This window comes from Dicentrarchus labrax, unplaced genomic scaffold (genome assembly GCF_905237075.1).
Source record: "Dicentrarchus labrax unplaced genomic scaffold, dlabrax2021, whole genome shotgun sequence".
In the NCBI taxonomy this organism is placed as follows: Eukaryota; Metazoa; Chordata; class Actinopteri; family Moronidae; genus Dicentrarchus; species Dicentrarchus labrax.
Genome location: NW_026136707.1, coordinates 18,177,723 through 18,200,167, shown reverse-complemented (window position 1 = coordinate 18,200,167; position 22,445 = coordinate 18,177,723). Strand labels below are relative to the sequence as shown.

The window sequence follows — 22,445 nt, the reverse complement described above, 5'->3', positions numbered from 1 at the left end:
TAAAGGATGTTGTATTCTAGCTACTGTACCCCCAGAGACAAATTGTATTTACCAAGGTTCATTTAGATAAACATATAGTAAGAAACACAACACAAGCTTATATTTTTGTTTATGCTCTGTCGTGCGTGCTGCTGCTTCAAACAATATTGACTCTGATTGCATAAAACTTTATGACAGAGTATTTACATGGTTAGTCATGCTGTACTGCAGAATACAATGTAATTCTGGTTTTGTGGCTCACAGCCCTTGAAGCATTTTAATGGGCTTTTCTGGTTGAGTTTGCATGATATCCATACTTTGCTCAGCTTCTTGTTTAAACACAATATGAGTTTTATTCTCTTTTACTGATTTTACACCATACAGAAAATATAATATTTTTCCTAATTTCACTGAATATCTATGTGTTTATATATGAAGTCATACATTTTACAAAGACACTGTGATCACTAATAGCGTGTGCTACAGTATGCTGCTATGGGGACATTTGCAGGCCAACAGCAAGATAATATGACACAAAAGCGACAAGCCAAGGCACCTATCAGTATGAACGATGATGTCTTTTATCTGTTTTATTTAACTTACTCACACAAGCCAGCACTTTCACAGAGCATAAATCAAGGTTGTGTTCTATTTATTTTAGATTCATTGAATTCAACAACAAAAATGTATATTTAAAATAACAACAATAACAATATATATTGTACGCGGAGTAATTTAAAAGTCACTGAACCTCAAAACAGAAAATGACAGGTTTACCTAGACTCTGATCGTGTATGTAGAGCTCCTTGATCCCCAGCTCTGTCAGAGATTTGTCCAGTGGCAACTCGTGACGACTGATGCTGTCTTTCAGGAGCAGGACATGTGCAGGGTCAAACTCACACTTATCACAGATGACCGGTATCAGAGCCTGGAGTGGTACCACCGGGTTGACCCGAACCACTGCTTTCTGGCTGCTGTGGTAGTTCACCATCAAACGCACAGTTTTCTGATACAGAGAGGAGAGAATGGTGGAAAAAAATGGACATTAATGTCTAACAAATGGAGATAAAAGGCAAATTGGGGGCACATTTTTGTGGCCATTGGAGACATATTCCAATTGGGCATTCACAGAGCAGGGATTTTCACATCTCTTAAGCTTACTGACTGGCCGAGCAAAGATGTGATAGATTTGATTATTCAAGCAATCTAATGTAAACCATCATAAAATTAACAAATAAGTTATTAATATATTTGAAAGAGCAATGAATGTGAATGAATGAGTATAGTATAGTATAGTAGAGTATAATCAATTTATGTGGTGTGTTGCTTTCTTTGAAGTTTTAGAATAAAAACAGAACATGTGAAATGTAAAATATGTGGAGAGGAGGGGGGCCGAGAGAAAGACAAAGACATCCAAAGACATAAAGACACTTCAGTAATGAGTAACTTAAGGTTAGACTTTGGTTGCTGTCAGAAAAAGGAACATTTAATAGACTAAAGATGACACCTGTGTGCAGATATGTGTTCATACATGCATCATGTGATATTGCATGTGTGTGTGTGCTAGGTAGTCAATCTTGCAACCCTACATAGTGTTCTGTATGGAGAACAGACATGCTCTGTACAGCAGTCTTTATCCTCAAGTGGTTCGTATCAGCCTCTTTAAAAACACACACCCCACTCTTTAGTGGCTTTTGTATTTCAAGTGAAGTGACATTCAATGTTATGTATCACAAAAGGGAAAGGTGCTTCAAAAATATGAAAACACTCAGATTGCCGGCTTCTGCCAAGGTCTAATGACCTCTCTGATAAGCCATTGGTTTCACAGTCAAAACTGTTTTTGATAGATGACAGAATAATAATTATACGAAGGAGCAGTACAGTAGGAGCTCTCTGTATATTTAAAAGACAGATATCACAGACAGATAATCAGACAGATAAAATGATGTACTGTAGCTCCGCACCTCGATTGAGGTAACACTTCACCACAATCAAGAAGTACTGTCAGGTCAGGGGTTTACTCCAAAGGTCCAATTGCTTGTTGAATCAGTCTAGTTACTTTTGAAAACATATACTGATGTTAAACTGTACTTACTGAAACATGTTTCTTACATTTTGTCCATTCCCTTAATATCAGTGTGGGTAGATTCAACACAAACAACACCTCTAAATATAAGTTGATTCAAAAACTTTCTCAAACAATTTCAAGAAAAACTGAACATAGGATATATTGCAGGACTCTCCTCTTAGACTGCATTCATTTTAGCTGCGTGTACCTAATAAAATCACAAATGACCAATGTATCACAATACATCGGCTGAGACCGGTGGTACAATGAAAACACAGATACAACAGAGAAAAGGGATGACTGACAGCAGTGTCTGAAATAGTGTCAGACTCTGGCCTGAGGCCAGGCAGGGTCAAAGGGAGAGAGAGCAGCCAGTGAGCCCTGAGAAGAGCAGAGAAATAATGCATGGTAACTAAAGGTAAGGCACTCATCAAATATTCAAACTGCAGGAGGAGAGCAGGGAGAGAAAGACTAATGATCAGTAGAAATAAGTGTGGATAGGCAAGTGTGATGTAGAAATAGATGACAAGACAGAGAGCAATACAGGTGAAGACAAAAAAGGCACATTTACTGAAAAAAAAACCAGACTGAAAAACCAGTGAGTAAGAACTGACTCCAATGTCATGCTAGGCCAGTTTAATCCCAACTGGCTTCCTACCTTAGCATGGGCCCTTACAGGTTTCACTGGCCTTGCTTTCTGCCAGCAGTCAGAGGTAAAATGTAGAGAAGGGACAGGGACATTACTGTATAGTACATGCAGACTGCACAATTACTACATTAAGGGCTTCTCAACGGTAATCTACATTACAAAAAAACACTGGTAGCTTTAGGATATTTTCTATAAATTTTGTTATCATGTACATTCCTATTACTCAATTTGCACTAATTTCTTAAAAATATTAGATGTCTCTCCAATCAAAACCCACAAGAATCCAAGTCCAGTCTAACACACCCAATTTCAGCAGCTTTTAAATATGCTGTGATATGTTTAAAATCAAAAGTACAAAGCACACATGACAAAAAGAACATCCAGATCACAGTATCAGACTCCACTGTTACTCACCTCTGGCACTTTGGGCGCTGGTCTACGCACCACTTTCTCCTCCCAGACTTTCTCCTTAATGAGGACACAGGCCACGTTGAGGGAGCCCAGCAGTGCGTTGGGCTTGAACCCCAAAGTGTGGCCCTCGGGTGACAGCAGCTCCAGGGTGTGCAATGCTGGATTCAAATGGTAGCGGCTACACAGCTCGACCAGCAGGTCCATCAGCGCCTTACTGAAAGAGGGAGAAAGAGAGAGAAAGGGAAAGAGAAAGAAAGTGAAAGACAGGGGAGGAAGGGAGGGAGGGAGTTGGAAGAAAGAACCACAGGAGGAGATGGGGAGAGAGGGAAAGAGAGAGAGGCAGTAGGGAAGATAGGGTTACAGAGGCTACCTAGCTTTAGCTCCGGTAGAGGGAATAGTAATTACTTCATACAACAAAACAGGGACAGGGCCTGACGCGCTTGGAAGGGATGGCTAATTGACAGACACAATCACTATGATATTAAACACTGAGCTCAGTGTTTAACATCATAGCGATTGTAGATGTGACATGAAGATCAAATGGCTGTCTTTGTAGCTTTTGCAGGAGAATTGAAAACAAAGGCCCCAAAACAACAAGAGAAGGCAGAGAAGCCACTTATTATATATTGTAGATTTAATCAGTGTGGTTTATCTAGACAGAAACAAGCCTTCCCACAATAAAACAGCAGCTACAAAACAGTGGCATAGAGAAATACTGACAGATAAATTGCAGAGGACTTTTTGATATGACATACTGCTCATGTCCATCAAGCTCTGAAGTCAGCTTCATGCTTTTTCTGTCTGTTTGTGTGTGTGTGTTGGGGGGGGTTGCAGCTGATGAGAAGGCCTACAGTACTACCTGTCAATCCTCAGATAAAGAAACCAAGAGACAGTCTCCAATGTTTTCTGGGAACAGCCAGATCAGATGACAGAACTGAGAGAGATACCACTACAAAGGACACCATTGACAATCACTATCACATGGACACAGTCTACAACTAAAACGACAATCTGCAATCTACCAACACAGTGTCCTGTGTTATGTGCTTCTTGAGCTGATTTTGCAGATTGTTTGTTAATCAAAAATACAATAACTTTTTGAAATGAATGATCTAATATAGTGTTGAATACATACTTTTTAATCTGTTTAACCCCTGTGGTTCACATGGGGTCATATTTATACAGACATGTTACAGAGCCAAGGATTGTTGGTTCAAATCACATACGATATAGTTATCTAGCATTTTCACAATATCACAAAGATCACAAAGTACCTCTGTGTCTTTAAGATTTCATTTGCACATTTAAATTCTGGAAAAGAAAACTGTATACTATGAAGACAAATACAATATTTGTGTAACCCTATTATTATCAGTGATATTACAGTATTATATTACAGTACATCAATTCACAAAAACTATTTTGAAATATGAGCACAAAACACTGATAAAATATGTATTTTTACCTTACTTGACCGGGTTGAACTGTACATGTTCATACAATAAACTGATAACAATGTGACACCTCTGCCTTATCTATCACAATTATGACCATATCTGTCACAATATCAGGCTCTGATGTTGTTACTGAGCATAGTCAGAGCCTGAACTGTAAACCCAATTTACTTTTACTACTAATGAGAAGTAGCACAGAGATAAAGTTTGTCAATAGCAGGGGTCAGCCATCATTGGAACATGCTAGCCTATCCAATGGCATACTAGCAACAAGTGTACAAGAGTTTGATCTGTACTAGGGAGGAATCCCTGATTTTCTGCCCCAAATAAGAGGACCTCATTAGGGGCAGAGACTATTAGCTGGTTAGCCTTCATCTGTCATCTCTCTGGGACAAAGCTTGTGCTGAGTTTGGGAATGGGACCCCTTGACAAGGCCCCACTGGCACAGCAACCCAAACAAACCCAGAAGGCACAAACAGGCCTTATACTGTTTGTCTGGCAATGAGGTTTTGCTGAGCAATAGCTAAGCTGCTCTTATTTATAGATATAATGTCATGTAAATATGGATGGATGGACATTTTTCAGTCACATAACACAGTATTCATGAGCAAATTACATTAGGTTTAAAGTAATTTAACAGCCAAATGCAATGTAAAAATAATACACCTAGAGTAAATGTATGCTTGTGTGCCCGTCTCTGCATCCTCTTACCTGCCATCCTCAGTTACAGAAGTCTGGTATCCCTGTGGTAGTGTTAGCTGTAAATACACAGTGGGCCTCAGTATGTTCTCCTTGGCATCCATTCCTGATGTCCCTCCTCCATCAGGTACAGTGTTTCTGAAGATGTGGCGTGGGGCAGGCTGAGGGGCCGGGGGTGGTGGAGGGGCACGGGCCTTCATTCTCCTCCTGGGAGATGACAATGGCAAAGATACACAGAGGAGAATATTATTAACTTTTTAGGTGGTTTGTTGTAGTTTCCTACATTGTACTAGGTTGTCAATGTAGTACTTTAGCACAGCATGTTCGTAAAAATACAAGTTATACTTGAGTATTACATTTACAATTCCTAACAGTGTTCAGATTTTTGAGTAAAACACCTTTTTCATCTGATGATTTTCCCATTCTAACTATACTCAATCATTATTAAAACAAATAAAATGATGCAGCTGAATTTAAGTTCCTCTGAGTCATTTTTGTTTTTCTTGAGTTCAGTCTAAGTTACACAGCACAACAACCTAATGAACACAATCCTTGAGAATCCTCAAGAGCAGCCTGAATACCAATTACTTTTTTCTGTCTCTCTGTTTGTGACAAAACCTTCATTTAGATTACATAACAGTCTACAGATATGCTGAGACAAACCCTTTTGGTTGTCAAGATGATCCAGCCCTGAGCAGCTGCTTATTCCATCTGCTCCTAACACTCCTCTAAATAATTATTTAATAATTTATAATAACACCCTCTTTATTATCACTCCAAAGCACTCTTACTCATACTTTTAGAAAATACTGCAATGTCTGTTTTCCAAAAGCTTTCTAAAGGAAAATGATAAACAGTTTTAATACATACAACAACCCTCATCCGATCTTAGGGCAGTTTAAGTAAAAGACATATTAAGACAATGTCATCAATAAGTAATACTTAAATGTGAACATTAGGTTGATTGAGTTGCAACAGTCATGTGTTTTACAAAAGCGACTAAAACTATCTGATAAAATTACTACAAGTTTTGTAGCACCAATAACTATTCAAAGCAGTATTTAGAGCCAATATTTAGAGGATCATAATATATTTGGTTGTCTTAGGTACAAACAATGCACCGTGTGTTGCTCTATAAAACCATAAACAACAGATAAGAGCCACAGTCAAGCCAAAGCTCCAACAGTATGGGTGGAGATGTGGCAGATGTCAATGACATGTTGGCGAGGAGATGCTGCTGTCTGCACATTTGACCTCAGCTCAACATAAACTATACTTAGTCTGACAGAGACAGCTGATTAGACAGAAATCAAACACTTCATTACGTTAACAATGACAAATAGCTATTCTATAGCACACATTTCAGCACGGACGTCCTCGCTCTCTGTCTACACAGCACAAATATTAGCCTTAGATAACAAAAGAATAACACCCTACTCACGTCAAAAACAGCCCTTGCGTTGATTAAGTGTTCGTTTATAAATCCTAGTTCAAGGATAAGGCACACTCTCAGAGAGAATGGGTGCGTTTGATCCAGTGGTGTATAATCCAGTATCCTTTGAGGTACTCCTGCCCGGTTTAAAGGCTGCGATGGAAGAATGTACGTGAAAATAGCGCAGAGAGCGGACTCTAACCTGTAGTTAACCATTAACAGCGAAGGTGGGTAACAACTAACTCTCACCCACAAGCCCATAGTGTCATTGACTCATTATGCAATGCAAAGGTTTTGCAGAGGATACACCATGGGACTGACAAACTATACTTAAGGGTTTGACAGCATTGATCATAATCTAGTCAGGAGTCTAATGACAGTGCAGATCATTTCTAACCACTAACTGCAAGGTGCTCTGGCTAGAAGTGCCTTTAAAAGCATACAGATTACTCACAAGAAAAAGAGAGAAGAAAATGGTTTTATGATCAGCTTAGAGACCTGTAAATGTAAGTTGCTTCTGTATTTTTTCTGGTGGGTCTGTGTTCTTGAAGATAAACAAGACTGGGTTCTGTGGAACTGTGGGACTGGGTCCCATCCAGGTTTGACACAGTCAGCTAGTATCCTTCTCTCCCTCTCGCTTGCTGTTTGTCTCACCATAACATTTCACTCTCCCTCTCTCTCTTTCCCTCTCTCGAAAAACACACAAAGACTCCTTTAGGAAAAGCTTAGTCTCCCACAGAGTTAGAAAGAGCAAGGGTAAACAGAGAGAGAAAGAGTGAGAGAGTAAAGGAGAAGCAGGGAACGAAGAGCAGGAAACCTTGCTCCGGCACAGGGGGGCAGTAAGTGCTGAGCTTCTACAGGGACTAAGTTACAAATGGGCCCACACACACACACAAACACACACACACACACACAGAGAGAGAGAAGGTTACTAATGGACCTTTCAGAACCACTCAGTTCTTTTCACTTGACTGAACAGCATTATCAAAGATATATTTATTTCACTATCCTCTATTAAATCTGTTAGCTTTGCTTTTTAAAGGGGACAGTTGTGTTTCTGAGGTTTGAGGAACATCATAAATGGAATTTGTCCACAGTTTAGATCAAATATAAAACTACTATTACTACTATAATACTAAAGACTATCATGTTGGTTAGTTGTCCTAGGTCTCCCCAGTCATTAAAGATATATATCAAAAATTATGGATACCAGCTTTATGATTAATTATGAAGACAAATACAAAAAATTTTGCATGTTATCTCCTACGAGAGCATTATGCGCCTCTGAGATCATGCTGGTTGCCAGCTATTACTGAACATGATGGTGGAGTACTGACACATGCTTGATTCCGATGTCAATGATATTATTTTTAATGGCGTAGAGCAGATATATTTATTGGCATATAGCGAAGGTCAATCTTACCAAATGATGGTTAGACAGTCTGGCTGGTGAAGGGTTTTGACAACATAAAATACTGTGTAAAATTAACAAAATCATTACTAAGACAAGGCAATATTTGATCAACAGAATAGAATATATTTTAGTGTAATATTTAAGTGGGCACAAACTGTTAACCTAACCATACCTTTGTTCTAAGAGAATAGTAAGCAACCGTAATTCGTAGGCCTATACACAGCCTACCATTCATCCTATCTTGCTGTCTGTGTGTTAGTCTCTCTAACAGATTAGCGTCAGTATCTGCATGGCTGTGTATGTGTGTGTGTGTGTGTGTGTGTGCATGTACGTCAGGCTACCTCCTCCATGACCCAAATACAACCACGCTCGCTCCTGATCAAGGCACTAAGGATAAATCAAGCCTGGATGTGTGACTGTGACTGTGTTTGTGCAAAGATACAGATCAGTGTGAATACAGGACAAAATGAAAAAAACCTACAGTATGCAAACTGCACAAATTCAAAACTGTCCTACAGAGAGATGGAAAAGGTGTCACATGATTTCAGGATGTAAGCAAAAATTAAATGTTTTCAAATGACAGGTTTGGCGAGATCAGTGCAAACACAGAGCCAAAACGTGTACAATTCAAACCCAATGAGCGTCACAGTCAGATTACTGTTGTTATTGAGAAGTTAAATTATATAACACAGCTCAGACACACTGGAGACTACCTTAAGTTTTTTTTTTTAGTGGGAAAAAAGTAACTGTCAGTGACTGTATTTATCCCAGCCATGGAAACACTGCTTAGAAAGTTCCCACTGTGGAAGGACTTACAAAAATATCGGAATATATTAGTTTATGCTCTGTACTGTGCTCAGTCAGCACAAATCTCACCAAAACTAATTCCATTTACAACTGGGTTGTTTTTTTGTAGAAAACAATTTTCTGCAATAATAACTTAGCAACTTCCTTCTAATCTTAATAAAAAAAGATACCACTAAATTATTGTGTATTTATATTTTACTAATTTCCTTAAGGTCCCGGTCAGAAATTCCGACGATGATAAAAAATGATCAGTCAGTCTGCTATTGATACCCACAATGCAATGGTACAGAATGCTACAAATAGGAGAGAAAGCATGAGAAAAACAATGACAGACAGACTGGTTTACTCTAAACAACAAGGTCTACAGTGGATGTGATTAAATAAAACTATAATTAAAGGCGGCGGGCAGAGCCACAAACATTCATGAAGTCAGTAAGTCAGAGAGATATTCACTAAGATAGACAGACAGCCGGACATGTCCGCAGTGAGGGACATGGACATCCCGTCAGATCTGTCAGTGTCAGACAATAGAATCACTGAGACAATGAGCCACTATCCTCCAATGAAGACAATCAACTGGGAATGGAGCAGAGTAATTGGCCAAAAACACAGAGCTGACTGACCTATATACTGTAACAAACATTGTGCATTCTGAGAAAACAACACAACAATGGATGAAACCAAAACTCTATGGCACATAATATATAATAACGATGTGTATAATAAACCCAACCAGTTGAGGCAGATGGCCACCAACCTAGAGCCCCAGTTCTGCCTCTTGAAAGGAAGTTATGCCCTGCCGCTGTCGCCAGGGGCGGAGCCAGACACTGAAAACATTTGGGGCTGTGCCCCAAACCTAGTCGGTTCCGAGGGCATACTTACTTACTTCCCTATTTTCGGCAGCTATATGCACTATATTTCAGCCAGCTAACAGAATGTCGAAAAATCTGTACATCATTTGGGAAAAACATGATAGTTGACAAAGAAAAAACATCATCCTGTCAAGCCTACATCCTCATTGAAAAAACAGAAATGTTGGGTTTTTCACTCCCGCCACCTTAAAAGAGGCAAAATGTACTATTTTTCCTAAAATATTTAGAGTTACATAACATGGTGGTATAAACATTTGCCATAAACAGCGTTAATAATCTTGAAACGTATTTAAGAACCCATTCCAGCTATGCTGAAGCACACAGAACTAATGTTTAACTGACAAATCTGCTACATTTGAAGCCATATTCCATAATACTGGAATAGATTTCCCCAGTAAAAGAACTTTTGCTCCATTGATGCAAGGTTGATGGTGTGATTGCACCCATTCTCGAGCAATACACTGAACCAAACATAAAATTGAAAATTTAGTAGTAGTACTATAAAAGTATATTACTCTGCAACTCAGACAACAACATGAATTCAACAAAATATTGCAAAATTAAATCAATTTAAAAAGATTATAGTTCCATTTTGAATACTGCTGCAGTAGTACAAAACGATATTTTCTAAATGGGCTCAATTTATGATCACATCTCCAAACCATGGAATATCATTTGGGAGACACATCTGCGGAGAGTGGAAACATCAACAAAGTGAACATACTTTACCCCTGAGTGCCACTTTACGAACACACCCACCCACTTACATGTGAGCACATAAATGCACATCAGAGCCAAAGGAACAGTTGTCTGTGCCACACTTGACTTTTAACCTCCTGTTGTGCATTGCACACAGTGTGAATGATACACATCCTGGACCCTCAGCCACTCCACTCACACTCACATACACCGTCCTGCTACCTTAGCCAGCATACCCCTTGGGTGTCATGGTGTCCCCATGGCAACCTATATTTACACCACTTGACTGAGGAAGAGTGCAGAACTCAGTTTAGTAGCAGCTGTGGATTTTTGGATGCATGCACACAATGGGTGAGTGACCCAGAGAAAGAGAAAGAGAAGGAGAAATGAAAAGGGGAGTGTGAAAGACTTTCTGTTTTAGAAGTGAGTATTAGAGACATATGAGCCCAGTAAAGCATTTGTTTGCAGTTGCTAGGCACGCAGGTTCCTAGTTCAGCATATGTCTTGATGCTCATATTACCAGGCATGTGGTTAAAAACCCCACCCCACTGCAATGCCAAGTGAAATGACTCAATGACAATGCCAGTCGGACCCTCTGTAGTCACACCTCACCACGCCTCATAAAAATGCAAAACATTTAAGCACAGTGAATTACAAACTGTCATTCATATTTATGTTTGAATCTCTGCTTTTCTGTGCAGTTTTAACTCTAGCTCTAATTAAACCATTTTTGATACACTTCTAATCGGTTTTGTGTCGAGTTTTAAACACACAAAAGTTATGTTTATATATTTATTTATGTAGTTACAGTGTCACTTTACAGGGGGCTTAAGGTATCGTTTTGCGTGACGTTGGACTGTCCCATCTTTGTGTCCCTGTGGAGGGTTTGGATGATATGGAAATTGAATTTTGTAGAATTTTAGCAGTAATGAGCTACCACTACTATTTACACAGCTGCAACAGCATTATTATTACTTTTTCCTCCAGAGGGGCAGCTCAGCTAAACAGGAGAAATGGGCTGTTGATCAGGCAACTTTAGATTACGTCATAAGATAACCTGCTGAGTCTGACTTGTACCAACACCCTCCCTTCCACAAGAATAGTTTTAACATAACTCATCACATAATTCTCTGAAATCAATAAAGCAATAAAGCCTTATTCAACATACCAAAAGACCCCAAATCAATGATTCACTGCATACTGCGTTACCTCACTGAATGGTATGTGGTCAAATGTCACAAAGCCAGGGTCAAAAAAGGTATCTCACACTTTCTGCCTGTTTTTCGCATGTTAGCCTGCAGATGCAGTAACAGTACCTTGTTCGTAGGTGGAGGTCAATAGTTCACAAAAAGCTTAACTATTACTGTTATTGTCGATAGCTCATGAAAGTACTATATTGTCCTTGTTTAATCCATTTTTTAAAATTAACAAAAAATCTGTATTTGGTTGACATTATGATCTATTAGGCAACATTTGGCTCCACTCTTGGCAAAACTTGACAAAATGAAATGCCATGGTCTGTGGCTACACTTTGTATACAATCATAAACCATGTCAGCATTTCAATGATTGAGTCATGATCGTTTGGAGCTGGACTGCCCCAGTGCCATAATTTCACTACATTTGTGTACAAACTGTAGTTCCAGCATTTGGAATAAGAGTGTTGGTCATGACATGGTTTATCAGGTTGCCTGTAACCTGGTTTACATGATTATCAAGTGACAGCTTCTCTACTACAATTAAAACAACCAGGTTAGAGCTTGGCATAATCTGTTCAACAGGAGTGCAGAGTCAGTAACAGTAACATAATAACCCTAGGGAGATGAAAAGACAACACCACACCTCAGGTGCTAAATGAATTGTTACTCATTGGGATCAATTAGACTGCTCCTCCCAGTTATTTCAAGGGTTTACATTTAGGATCTATTGCAGTGACTCTGGGTTAAGTCAGCAACCGGTGATCCAAGAGTATCTGTTTCACACCTGCTCATAGAAGAGAAATCCACTTATTGTAACTGCACCCCATCCTCTCCTCCTCCCTCTTCTCCTCTCCTGACCCATGTAGTCATCTTATCCACTTGTGACCAGTGAGACACGCTAAAACTGTTTAACACGAGATTTGCTCCAAGACAACAATAATTCTCCAAAAATAGGAGCAGGAAGCCAACTTAGCCTTCTGTCTGAACAGCTGAAAAAAACATGTCTGTTTTTCCTTAAAAGACCTTACCCGACCAAATATGATTGACACATCTGTGGACGTTTGCCATACAGTATTTCTATTCTTTCCTTAATCTTTTAATGATTTGATTTATGAGTTGATCTCCTTAACTAATTGTTTTGATTCTCTGACATTTCAGATCAACTCTAGAACCTCAATGGCAAAGCAAGCTCCCGATGTTCCAATGTTTTCTAATTAATAGAAATTATAACTTTGGAATTAATCTCATAAAAGGAGATAAATAAATCCAATGTTGAGGGACATAAACATTTGCTGTGGAATTACTGTTTTTATAGGTGCGAGATATGAGTTTGTGGGTGGCAAACAAGCCCACAGCGGAGGAGTGGAAGGAAGAAGGGATAATTAAGGTAAAAGGGAGGGATGAGGGAATCTCAGGTGGCCCAAAGCCCCATATGGCTGGAGAGCAACAAGAAAGAGAATAGAAAGGGGTAGATGGGTGGAGTCCAACATTAGAGCAGAAAGCCAGGAGAGATGGAATGTAGAAGCAAAACAGCAGGAAATAATAATTAGTCTGTTCTCTATTCCCTGAGCTGTGTCTTCAATTAGAGAGAGCTCCTGCTGGAGACACAAGGAGAAAAACACTTATGTTACAGATATTGTTGGCTTTTAGCAGACGAGCCTCTCTTATACGGACCCCAGGTTCCTTTGTTGTGAAAAAAACATATAACACAGATCAGTACAAATACAGTGAAGATATATATCTAAAATAAATTCATTGAGGTTTTCACCAGAAAATTATTTTGTTTCCTTTTATTTTGCCTATTATAAGCTTTCTCTTTTGTGTTCCTCTCTCTGTAACCAGGATAGAAGCTAGCAGCAGTGTTAAAGGCTTAACGTGAAAAACAATCACAACTTGTGAAAGAGTACTTCACCACCTCTGCCTTATCAGGCGATATCACTGCTATGGCAGTTGGTGTTAGAGGAGTCCATTCAATCTGCACACACACATGTGCACTCCGTCTGTCTTCCTCTCTGACAAACCCACATACCACAGTGACTAACATATGACTGCAGGCTTCCAGAAATAAACCTGAGCAGCCCATAACAGCTGCATTCGAAGCACAGAGACAGATACACTGTACTGAAGATACTTGAGACTGATACACAGACATAATTTGTCTTCCAATGCTTTCTTTCACTGAGGAGCTTAGAAAATAGAAGAAAATAGGGTGGGTAATGTAGTGGGGCCTAAAGGGCACACCAGTCTATAAATACAGCCAGTGTACATGTCTCAAATGTTTTTGATGTATCATACCATGGCTTTGGAGTAAATTTATCCGGAGAGTCTGTACTGCTTTGATTTACGCACAAACCAAGAACCTATTAATTATATCCTACTGTGCCCGGCCTTATAACAGACTCCTACTTGGAACATTATAACCACAATAGACATTGCTGAAATTGTTAATGATTTAGAGACTAATAAAGAGTAAGTTCCAATAAAAAGTAAATAAGAGTAGCACCTTCAGCACTTTATCTATCTATTAACTAGTTAATTACAAGTGTTCAGTGTGTTCAGAGAACTAAATCCTACATGGAACAAAGTTTAACAACCATAAGCTTTATCAGTCAGTCTTGTGCTTCCGTATACACTGACACCTTCTTAAACACATAAGTTGAGCAAAGGTTATACTGTATGCTTTTGATCTAATATGCTCAATCAGTGCGGACTTTGGTTAAGGTTCTAAACTTGCAGAACAAGCTTGTTCCATCCACACCCCTCCTATTCAAACAGGATAGCCTATGAAATGGATGCAGATATTACCAGATACACATTGTACCGCTGCCAACAACGCATACCCTCAAATACTCTCTCTCCTGCCTATCTCAGTTTACACAGGAGTTAAATTTAACCCATCATAAAAATAACCCTAAATATCCAGATGTGACCACGTAGACTAAAACATTTTCCTCTTTGGTAAAAGTAAATACAGTATAGCCTTCAAGCAAAAGAGAAAAAAAGAGGGAAGTCGCTTAGTCAGCAGTGTGGCTGACCACATGAACCTTAAACGCCTAAATAGAGAAGGTTTTCTGAAGGATGTATAGGGTGGGGAGCTTGTGTCTGCATCTTCCTCCAAATCTCCATCTTCTGAGCAGGAAAAGACACAGCATTATGGAATAACATTATCTTGTAGTCTATCTCTTTCTCGTATTTTAAGAAACTGTATGGACTGACAGACACATTTGGCATTTAAATACTATGCAAAGGGGTGAGACTGACATTTTAGTCTAGTGAGCACGGTTTCAAATTAATGACAATTTACACTGCAGCTAGCAAACTGTGTTTTTCTTCCTCCATATTAGTGGTCGAGTGATATGTGTTTTTTAATGGCCAGTGACAATATTTAGAGAGCAGGGTGGCAAATGGCTGATACATTATGCATTCTATATAGTGATATATAGTATAGTAGACTATATCACTTTATGTAATCATTTAACTGCATTTTTCTATACATTATAACAAAATATATATTTAACGCTAGCCAGTAACAGTTTTAGATTAAATTTGCTGTAATTTATTAGGTCAATTTACAGTAATCAGCCTATTTATACGCCATTTACATGACTCATGAGTTCACACAGGAATGCATGTACACACGGACTTGAAAGTTGATATCCAATAATTATCTCTGGGTGTGTTTTGAGAATAAACTGATACTGTTATTTGTAATGCCAAACTTTTTATCTGTAAAATGTGCCCCCCGTCTTCCTGTGGGCATGTTTGTAAGACACAGGAATGCAGCTACACCAAACAACAGATGCATTTAAAATAAAATGTTATGACCTACCAACAGTGAGGCAGATGGCAGCAAAAATCTGGATGTCAAAAGTGGTAGGTTTTTTAATTTTGCTATTCTTTGCACTTCATGAGGCAAAATCTAGACATAAGAAATGCACCATGCCTGTGTGGCGATAAATGGCAACAAATGTGTTTGTCTCTGTAAGGGCGTGGGTAGTTGATCATCACTGGGGACTGAACCATGTGACCAAAGTAAACTCACTTGGTTCTGACGTTACATATTACATGTTACAGATTGAACAGACAGGAAAAACAGACAAAAAGAACAAGGTCTATTAAATCTGTCACAGCTAAATAAAACACTTTGAAGACAGAAAAAAAAAACACTCAAGTGAGGAATGCTATAAATGTAGACTTTATATGAGCAGTTTCTTTCTTCCTCTGTTTGTTTATATTAGTCTGTTGGTTCTTCTGTTGGTGTGGATGCTAAAATGAACAAAACCACATTAATCAGAGGCTTCTGGACTAAAGCTCACTCAACACACAAACGAGCATATAGGCAGACACACATAAACACCAGGCCCAGACATGTAGAGGAAAACACCAGTGTGCTCATTAAAACTGTTGTGTCTCATGCAGACATCGAGAGGAACACTCTAGTCTAAATGCAATTACCATAGACGATGCTCCAACTCACACAAAGAACCAAACACTGAATCGGATGCAGGTTCAAGCTGGAGGCATTTCATGTGCCACAAATATATTCTAAACAGAGAAGTTCAGGTAAATTATTGCAGTGCCTCAGACCAGGTGAGGACGCAAGCTGCCAGATTTTGGGTCAAATTTTGGATAATCTTGATCTCTGTGCACTGTGAGAAATCAGTACTCATCTAGTCTCTGGGAAGGGAGGAAGTTGTCTTTTGTAATTACAGGCTTATAAAGCTCAGAACTGAGGCTTCATTCAGGCTACCTTTCTACCACTCCTGAAGGACACACTTAGGGTTTCTAAACAGACACACACACACAAGGCTCGGATTTCAATGGAAAGGTACAAACGAATTTCACTGCCTTCAAAAGAGCAGTCTCTCCCTTCCTCATTTGTGTGCTCAGTGACCATGCTCTGTGTGTGTTCATGTAGTTTTATGAGCTGTGCTTCATTAGGACCGGGCTATGTAGTAAAGTAGCTACTGCCCGTGTGATGACGAAAGAGAGATCCCAACACAAAGGGTAGTTGTCATGGTAATTTTGGACAGAAATGTCACACTGACCGGATAAAAAGGCAGTTTGGTTCCACTGCCAGCTGACTCTGACCAGCCTACTTTGTAATTTGGCCAAAAAGCCCTTGAGTGTCTGAAATCACTGTATTTAAGAGTATCTGGTTAAAGGACCTTTGCTTGAAAGATCAGAGGAGAAATAAACCAAACCTTAAGTCACCACATCACCACTCTTTCAAACGGTATCACACCCTACTCAGGTTGCCACTGAAGAACACCTATGTTTTACTGTATGTCTTTGCCCCACTGCACCACCACTACTACACACCGACGGACCATATAAATGGAGTACAGGGTCCTGAGGAGTTAATGCAAGATAGGTACATGTGTGAGCCCTTTTCAATGGCAGCAGGAATGAAGGAGCACAGAAATACCATATTTTAACAACAATGCAAGATTTGATGAAGTCAGCAACATTTTGGTCTATAGTACACAACTATTACCATAATCACCACCCAGATATGTAACTATGCTGATGCAGGATCAGACCTGGTCAGTGAGCTACTCACAAAGACATCATAACTCTAAATTGAATTTTCTGTATAGAAATCCAGTCAAAACTGTTTGGAAAATAAGCTCAGCGATGTCAACTGTTTGAAAATCTTTCAGAAATTTTGAAAACTCACCAGAAAAATGAACACAAACTTCACTTATATGTAATGAAAACTTGCACAAATCAGAAATTGACTGTAAATTATCCCCACTTCATTAGGACAGAAACAGTAACATCTATTTCTCTGTATCACAATAACTTCTGAAAGGCCAAGATTCGCTTACTTCCCAACATAAAACCGCAGTGAATGAGTAGCTTAGTACAGTATGGACACTGCTCCCAACAGTAGCATATTTTGGTAGATTTACAGTCAGCAATGATACACGGTTATTTGTTGATGTGATCTCCATACAGACCTCAAAGCATGCAATAAAGAAGTGGGGGGAAAGCATCAGTGTTGTGCTATATTGTCCTTTCATCTTCTGACTTGTCATAGCAGAAAAAGCACAGGTGTTACAAATCACATTAATGATGGCTCCCCTGTATATTCAAGTGTCCCATTAAGACAGGACAATGAGACCAGCATGCACAATACCAGGGGGACCCTAACTGAAGCAGCCCAATGGATTCATTTTAATATTTGAAATGATGTCTTTACTACTGTGACATTTCCAAATATGAAAAGGGACTGAACTGCTCTAAACAACACAATTAAAAGCACACTGTGGCACAGCACTCTCTGTAGCATACAACTACACTGTTGCACTATGCGTTTGGTCCAGAGCGGTTCACATTGTGAGTGAGCGGCAAAGAGACTGTAGGTTAACGGAGAGCCGGCTGTGGCTGCTGGAACTCTCTCTGTTGTCAATACTGACTATGGGCTGGGCTACAAATGCTTTTTAAGTGTTGTTGTGGACGCTCTTCTGAACCATTTTGAATAAGCGGCCATTGGGGCTTCCACTCATTGTAGGCCAAATCATTCTCCAGTTGCTTATTAATGCCAACCTTATTAACAATGATACACAACCACACGTATAAGCGCAGGTTTCTTATAAATATTTCAGCCACACCATGTGTGATAACACAGCATAATGTAGCTTACTATTGAGCACCCTGAAGCACAGATAAATATTGTAAACGGATGAGATGAACTGTGCTATAATGGCTATTTATACTAAACATGATGCACACACAACAAATGCAGCGATACGTTTGCGCAGTTTTTAGCAGCCGCGCAGGTTCTTTTTCCGAGCTGAAATTAGACTAATTATCTATAAAGGTAGTTTAAAGTTGCGCAAACTTAACGTTGAAGTCCTTTAATTATCCTGTGCTTCTTTTTAAGGACTTACCCCAAAGGCGGTTTGGACGAGTCGGTCATTGCAGTGATTAGATATCCGACTTCAGATGATAGCGGCACTCAAACTGGGCTCCCAAAATCCGCTGTTGCTCTTAGACTCGGTGGATATTCATTATTATGCTATCACCTGCGAGTTAGCACATCAGAAGTGAATTAAATTGCTGCCCTCGAGGTTTTCGAGCACATCACAAACCAATAAAGCGGCTAGTTTTTATGTGAAGAAAAGAACAGCTTTGTGTTTTCTATCACAGGTCCAACAAGTGACAGTGCGCAGAGATGACAGTCCAGTGTGACCTGAAGCACAAAGACCGCAAAGAGTGTGTGAAAGCTAACTACGACACAAGAATAGATAAATGTTGAGTAATTTGAGTCCAACTTACTTCAGTCAAGACGTTCTTACTGAGTCATTCTCGTGGACTGGGTTACTTGTCAAATCCTGTTGATATAATCTTCGTATCCCCCGGCTGATTTTCCCTTGAGCTTTGTCAAGGTAACGGAATTAACAAACAACACTTCCGGTAAAGGGTTTCAAAATAAGAGTCCATAAATAAAATGGCAGTTCACCAACGTGTCTTTGTTTCCCTTCCTTTTGTATCTATAACAAGCCTATGCCAGCCATACATACCATAAAACTATCAAGACACGACTGTAGACGCCTACACTGATATGGTGAAACGTGCAGACGAAGGTTTTACAGAATAGGATATGGTGTTACAGCACATAAAACTTTTATATTTAGTCCTCTTGCTAATCCACTTATGTATTTCCCATACTTGATTATGTTTATACATAACGTACACAGATCATGCAGTTCGGTGGACTGCCTCTATTACGCCTCTTAAGAAAGTCTATTATTTGGAAGGTAATGCTAAATGGTTTCCGGTCTTTTGCAGCTGCGTCTGTCTAACTTGACGCAACTCTCTCCAGCCCGCCGTCGTCAGCAGCTCTCACGTCAATCATCCACATTGGGAATTCACTGAGCGCCAGCTGGAGAGCAGCGGCACGAATTTACTACAATTACAACAAAAGTACACTACAAATAAACAGAGATACATACGGACAAAAGGTTAACCCCTTTATTGCATGGTGCTGCCATATGGCGACAATTAGCCTAATTAAATGGCAGTAATATAGAATTCATGTATTACTGTTTAGTGGGCTATAGCCATAATCTCAGCCATGTCTCTATGGTAGTTGCCCCTTGCACATTTAAAACGCAGAGTGCACTTCGCACACATTTGTCCAGGTACCACGCAGCTACAGCCAAATATCATCTCCACTTTTAAGTGTTTAGTTTGTGATGCTAGTTGTTCTACTGAGAAGGACTTCTTTCAGCATATTGGATCTGAAAGGCCATGAAACTGTCTTTTGTGTATTTGAAGGGTGCAATTTCCGGACAAATATTTACAATACATTTCTGAAACACAAAAGCAGAAGACACCAACCTTATTCTTTGAGTGATTTTAAGGAAGCTGTGTATGAGAGACACTATAATCAGACAGCCGACCTCTCTGATATACCAGAGGTCAGTGCTGATGAGGGAACAAGTTTAGATTGTGATCCCGAATGTGCATCATACCTAGTTCTGAAAAGAATTTGCTTGCTTCTGCTGAAGCTAGAGACCATCTGTAATGCGTCTGTGAGGTGCATTGATGCTTTGGTTGAAGACCTTCACTTCATTTCATCTTCAGCATCTGTAGCTGTTGTTAGAAATACACTTGATTCAACATTGAGATTAAATAAATGCACTGTAGACCAGGCCATCATAACTGACTTGTCAGAACAACTGTGCAACTTCCATCCCATTAGTACAGCACTAGGAGCAGGTGGTAGTTCAGCTTTTAAGAGAAGAAGGTATTTTAAGGAGCATTTCTAGTGTGTTGACCCTGTTGAATATATTGTTGATTTTCAAAAGAACAAGACCTTTCAGTATGTGCCCATTCTCAAAACTTTGCAGGAAATTGTGAAGAATAAAGACATTGTAGAGGGAATCTTATCCAGGTGTTCAAACAGCACTGGATATATTAAGTCAATTTTTGATGGCAAATTTTACAAGCAAAATTATTTTTATGCTGGAGAGGAAACACGACTCTCAATAATCCTTTATGTAGATGATTTTGAGGTGTGTAACCCACTAGGGACTTCATGGAAAAAACACAAAATTACAGCCATTTATTGGGTTTTGGCAAATTTGGGATCTGAGTTGCAATCTGAATTAACATCAATAAACCTAGCTTTACTTTGCAAAGCTGTTGATGTCAAACAGTTTGAATACAAAGTAGTTTTGGAACCACTATTGAAAGATCTTTGCACTCTAGAACAGGAAGGGGTTTTAATTCCCAGTGCTGGAAAAAGTATTAAAGGAACAGTACACTGTGTTGCAGCTGATAATCTTGGTGCACATTAGATCAGTGGACTAGTTGAAAGTTTCCCAGGGCCATACACATGTAGGTTTTGTCTTGGACATTCTTCCAAGTACCAGACACTTGAAGTGCGAGGTGGAGCTTTTCCACCTCGTACAAAGGAGGACCATAATTTGCATGTACAAACTGTTAAAGAAAATCCCAGTTTAACACATTTCTTTGGAGTAAAGCGGTCATGTCCACTGACTGACAAATTGACTCACTTTCACTTTGTTTCTGGGTACCCACCAGATGTACTTCATGATATCTTTGAAGGGATTGTTCCAAGAGAACTGGCATTGTGTATTCAGGTTTTCACTAAGAAGAAGTACTTTAATTTAACTCAACTTAATGAGTTAATTACATGTTTCCCCTATAAGGGATCAGACAAAACCAATAGCCCTCAGGAAATCCCTCAAACATACACAAGTCGTAAATCTATAGGGGGAAACGCTCATGAAAACTGGGCCCTAATATGGTTGTTGCCACTCATTATTGGTTCACTGATACCCGAGGGTGATTCTGCTTGGCAGGTTCTTCTGACTTTAAAAGACATAGTTGAATTGGTGGTTGCCCCTGTTCATACACTTGAGACAATTGCATACCTGGACTTCAAAATATCTGAACATCGTGACAGATTTTTGGCAGTTTTTCCAGAAGAGAGACTGATACCCAAGCACCATTTTTTGGAACACTACCCTACATTGATCGAAGAATATGGGCCTCTGGTTGGTGTATGGACAATGCGCTTTGAAGCGAAACACAGCTTTTTTAAGCAAGTTGTGAGGCACACTAACAATTTCAGGAATGTCTTGTTGACTCTTTCGACACGACACCAGATGATGATGGCATACCACCTGCAAACAGATGGTGGAAAGCAGGCAATATGTGTTGCTAAAATATATGAGGTGCCTTTAAATGTGTTGCATCCAGACATACAGGAAACCTTAAGAGATACATCACCACTTATGTCTACTGTGTTGTTAGCCAAGACTGTCACCTGTTATGGAACAAGGTACAATGTTGGGATGATCCTTTCCTATGGCTCTACAGGTGGACTTCCTGATTTTGCTGAGATTATTCAGATTGCTATTTTGGACAACTGTGTACACTTCATTGTAAAGTTACTTGCTGCCTGGTATGAAGAGCATCTAAGGTCTTTTCAGTTGGAGGACACTGGTAAAATGGCACTTTGGGAGCAGCAGAAACTTGGTGATGTCTACCCCTTGGCTGCATACAGTGTGGGAGGAAAACGCTTGGTTACACTCAAACATCACATCTGTTGTTCGGTTTAGGTAAATGACATTATATTGAACTTTACATCTGTACATGCATCATGTTATCTGTATTCTGGTCCATGTAACTGGGATTTTAATTTCTTTTGAGCAATTTCATGACAGTTCTAATTATGGCCTACATATATATTGTTAGGATACTGTAATTCAAGTGTTCCACTA

At 39.4% G+C, this 22,445-nt stretch overlaps 1 protein-coding gene across 9 annotated transcripts in view; it reads right to left on the bottom strand.

The window, feature by feature from the left end:
• Positions 1–19,071, bottom strand: part of cobl (cordon-bleu WH2 repeat protein) — a 57,682-nt gene extending 38,611 nt beyond the window's left edge. For 4 of the 9 annotated variants that reach the window (XM_051406832.1, XM_051406839.1, XM_051406838.1 and 1 more), the window contains exons 1-6: positions 18,967–19,071; positions 18,579–18,713; positions 5,273–5,467; positions 3,111–3,321; positions 2,706–2,744; positions 757–985 (exon numbers count right to left, since the gene is read on the bottom strand). In XM_051406832.1, the coding sequence (XP_051262792.1) occupies positions 757–985; positions 2,706–2,744; positions 3,111–3,321; positions 5,273–5,467; positions 18,579–18,607 (703 nt within the window). In that variant the 5' untranslated portion in view covers positions 18,608–18,713; positions 18,967–19,071. Of the gene's footprint in view, positions 1–756; positions 986–2,705; positions 2,745–3,110; positions 3,322–5,272; positions 5,468–6,701; positions 6,865–15,511; positions 15,608–18,578; positions 18,714–18,966 lie in introns of those variants that run through there. The other 5 variants (XM_051406836.1, XM_051406840.1, XM_051406833.1 and 2 more) reach the window with 4 other exon arrangements.
• Between the last annotated feature and the right edge of the window lie 3,374 nt (positions 19,072–22,445).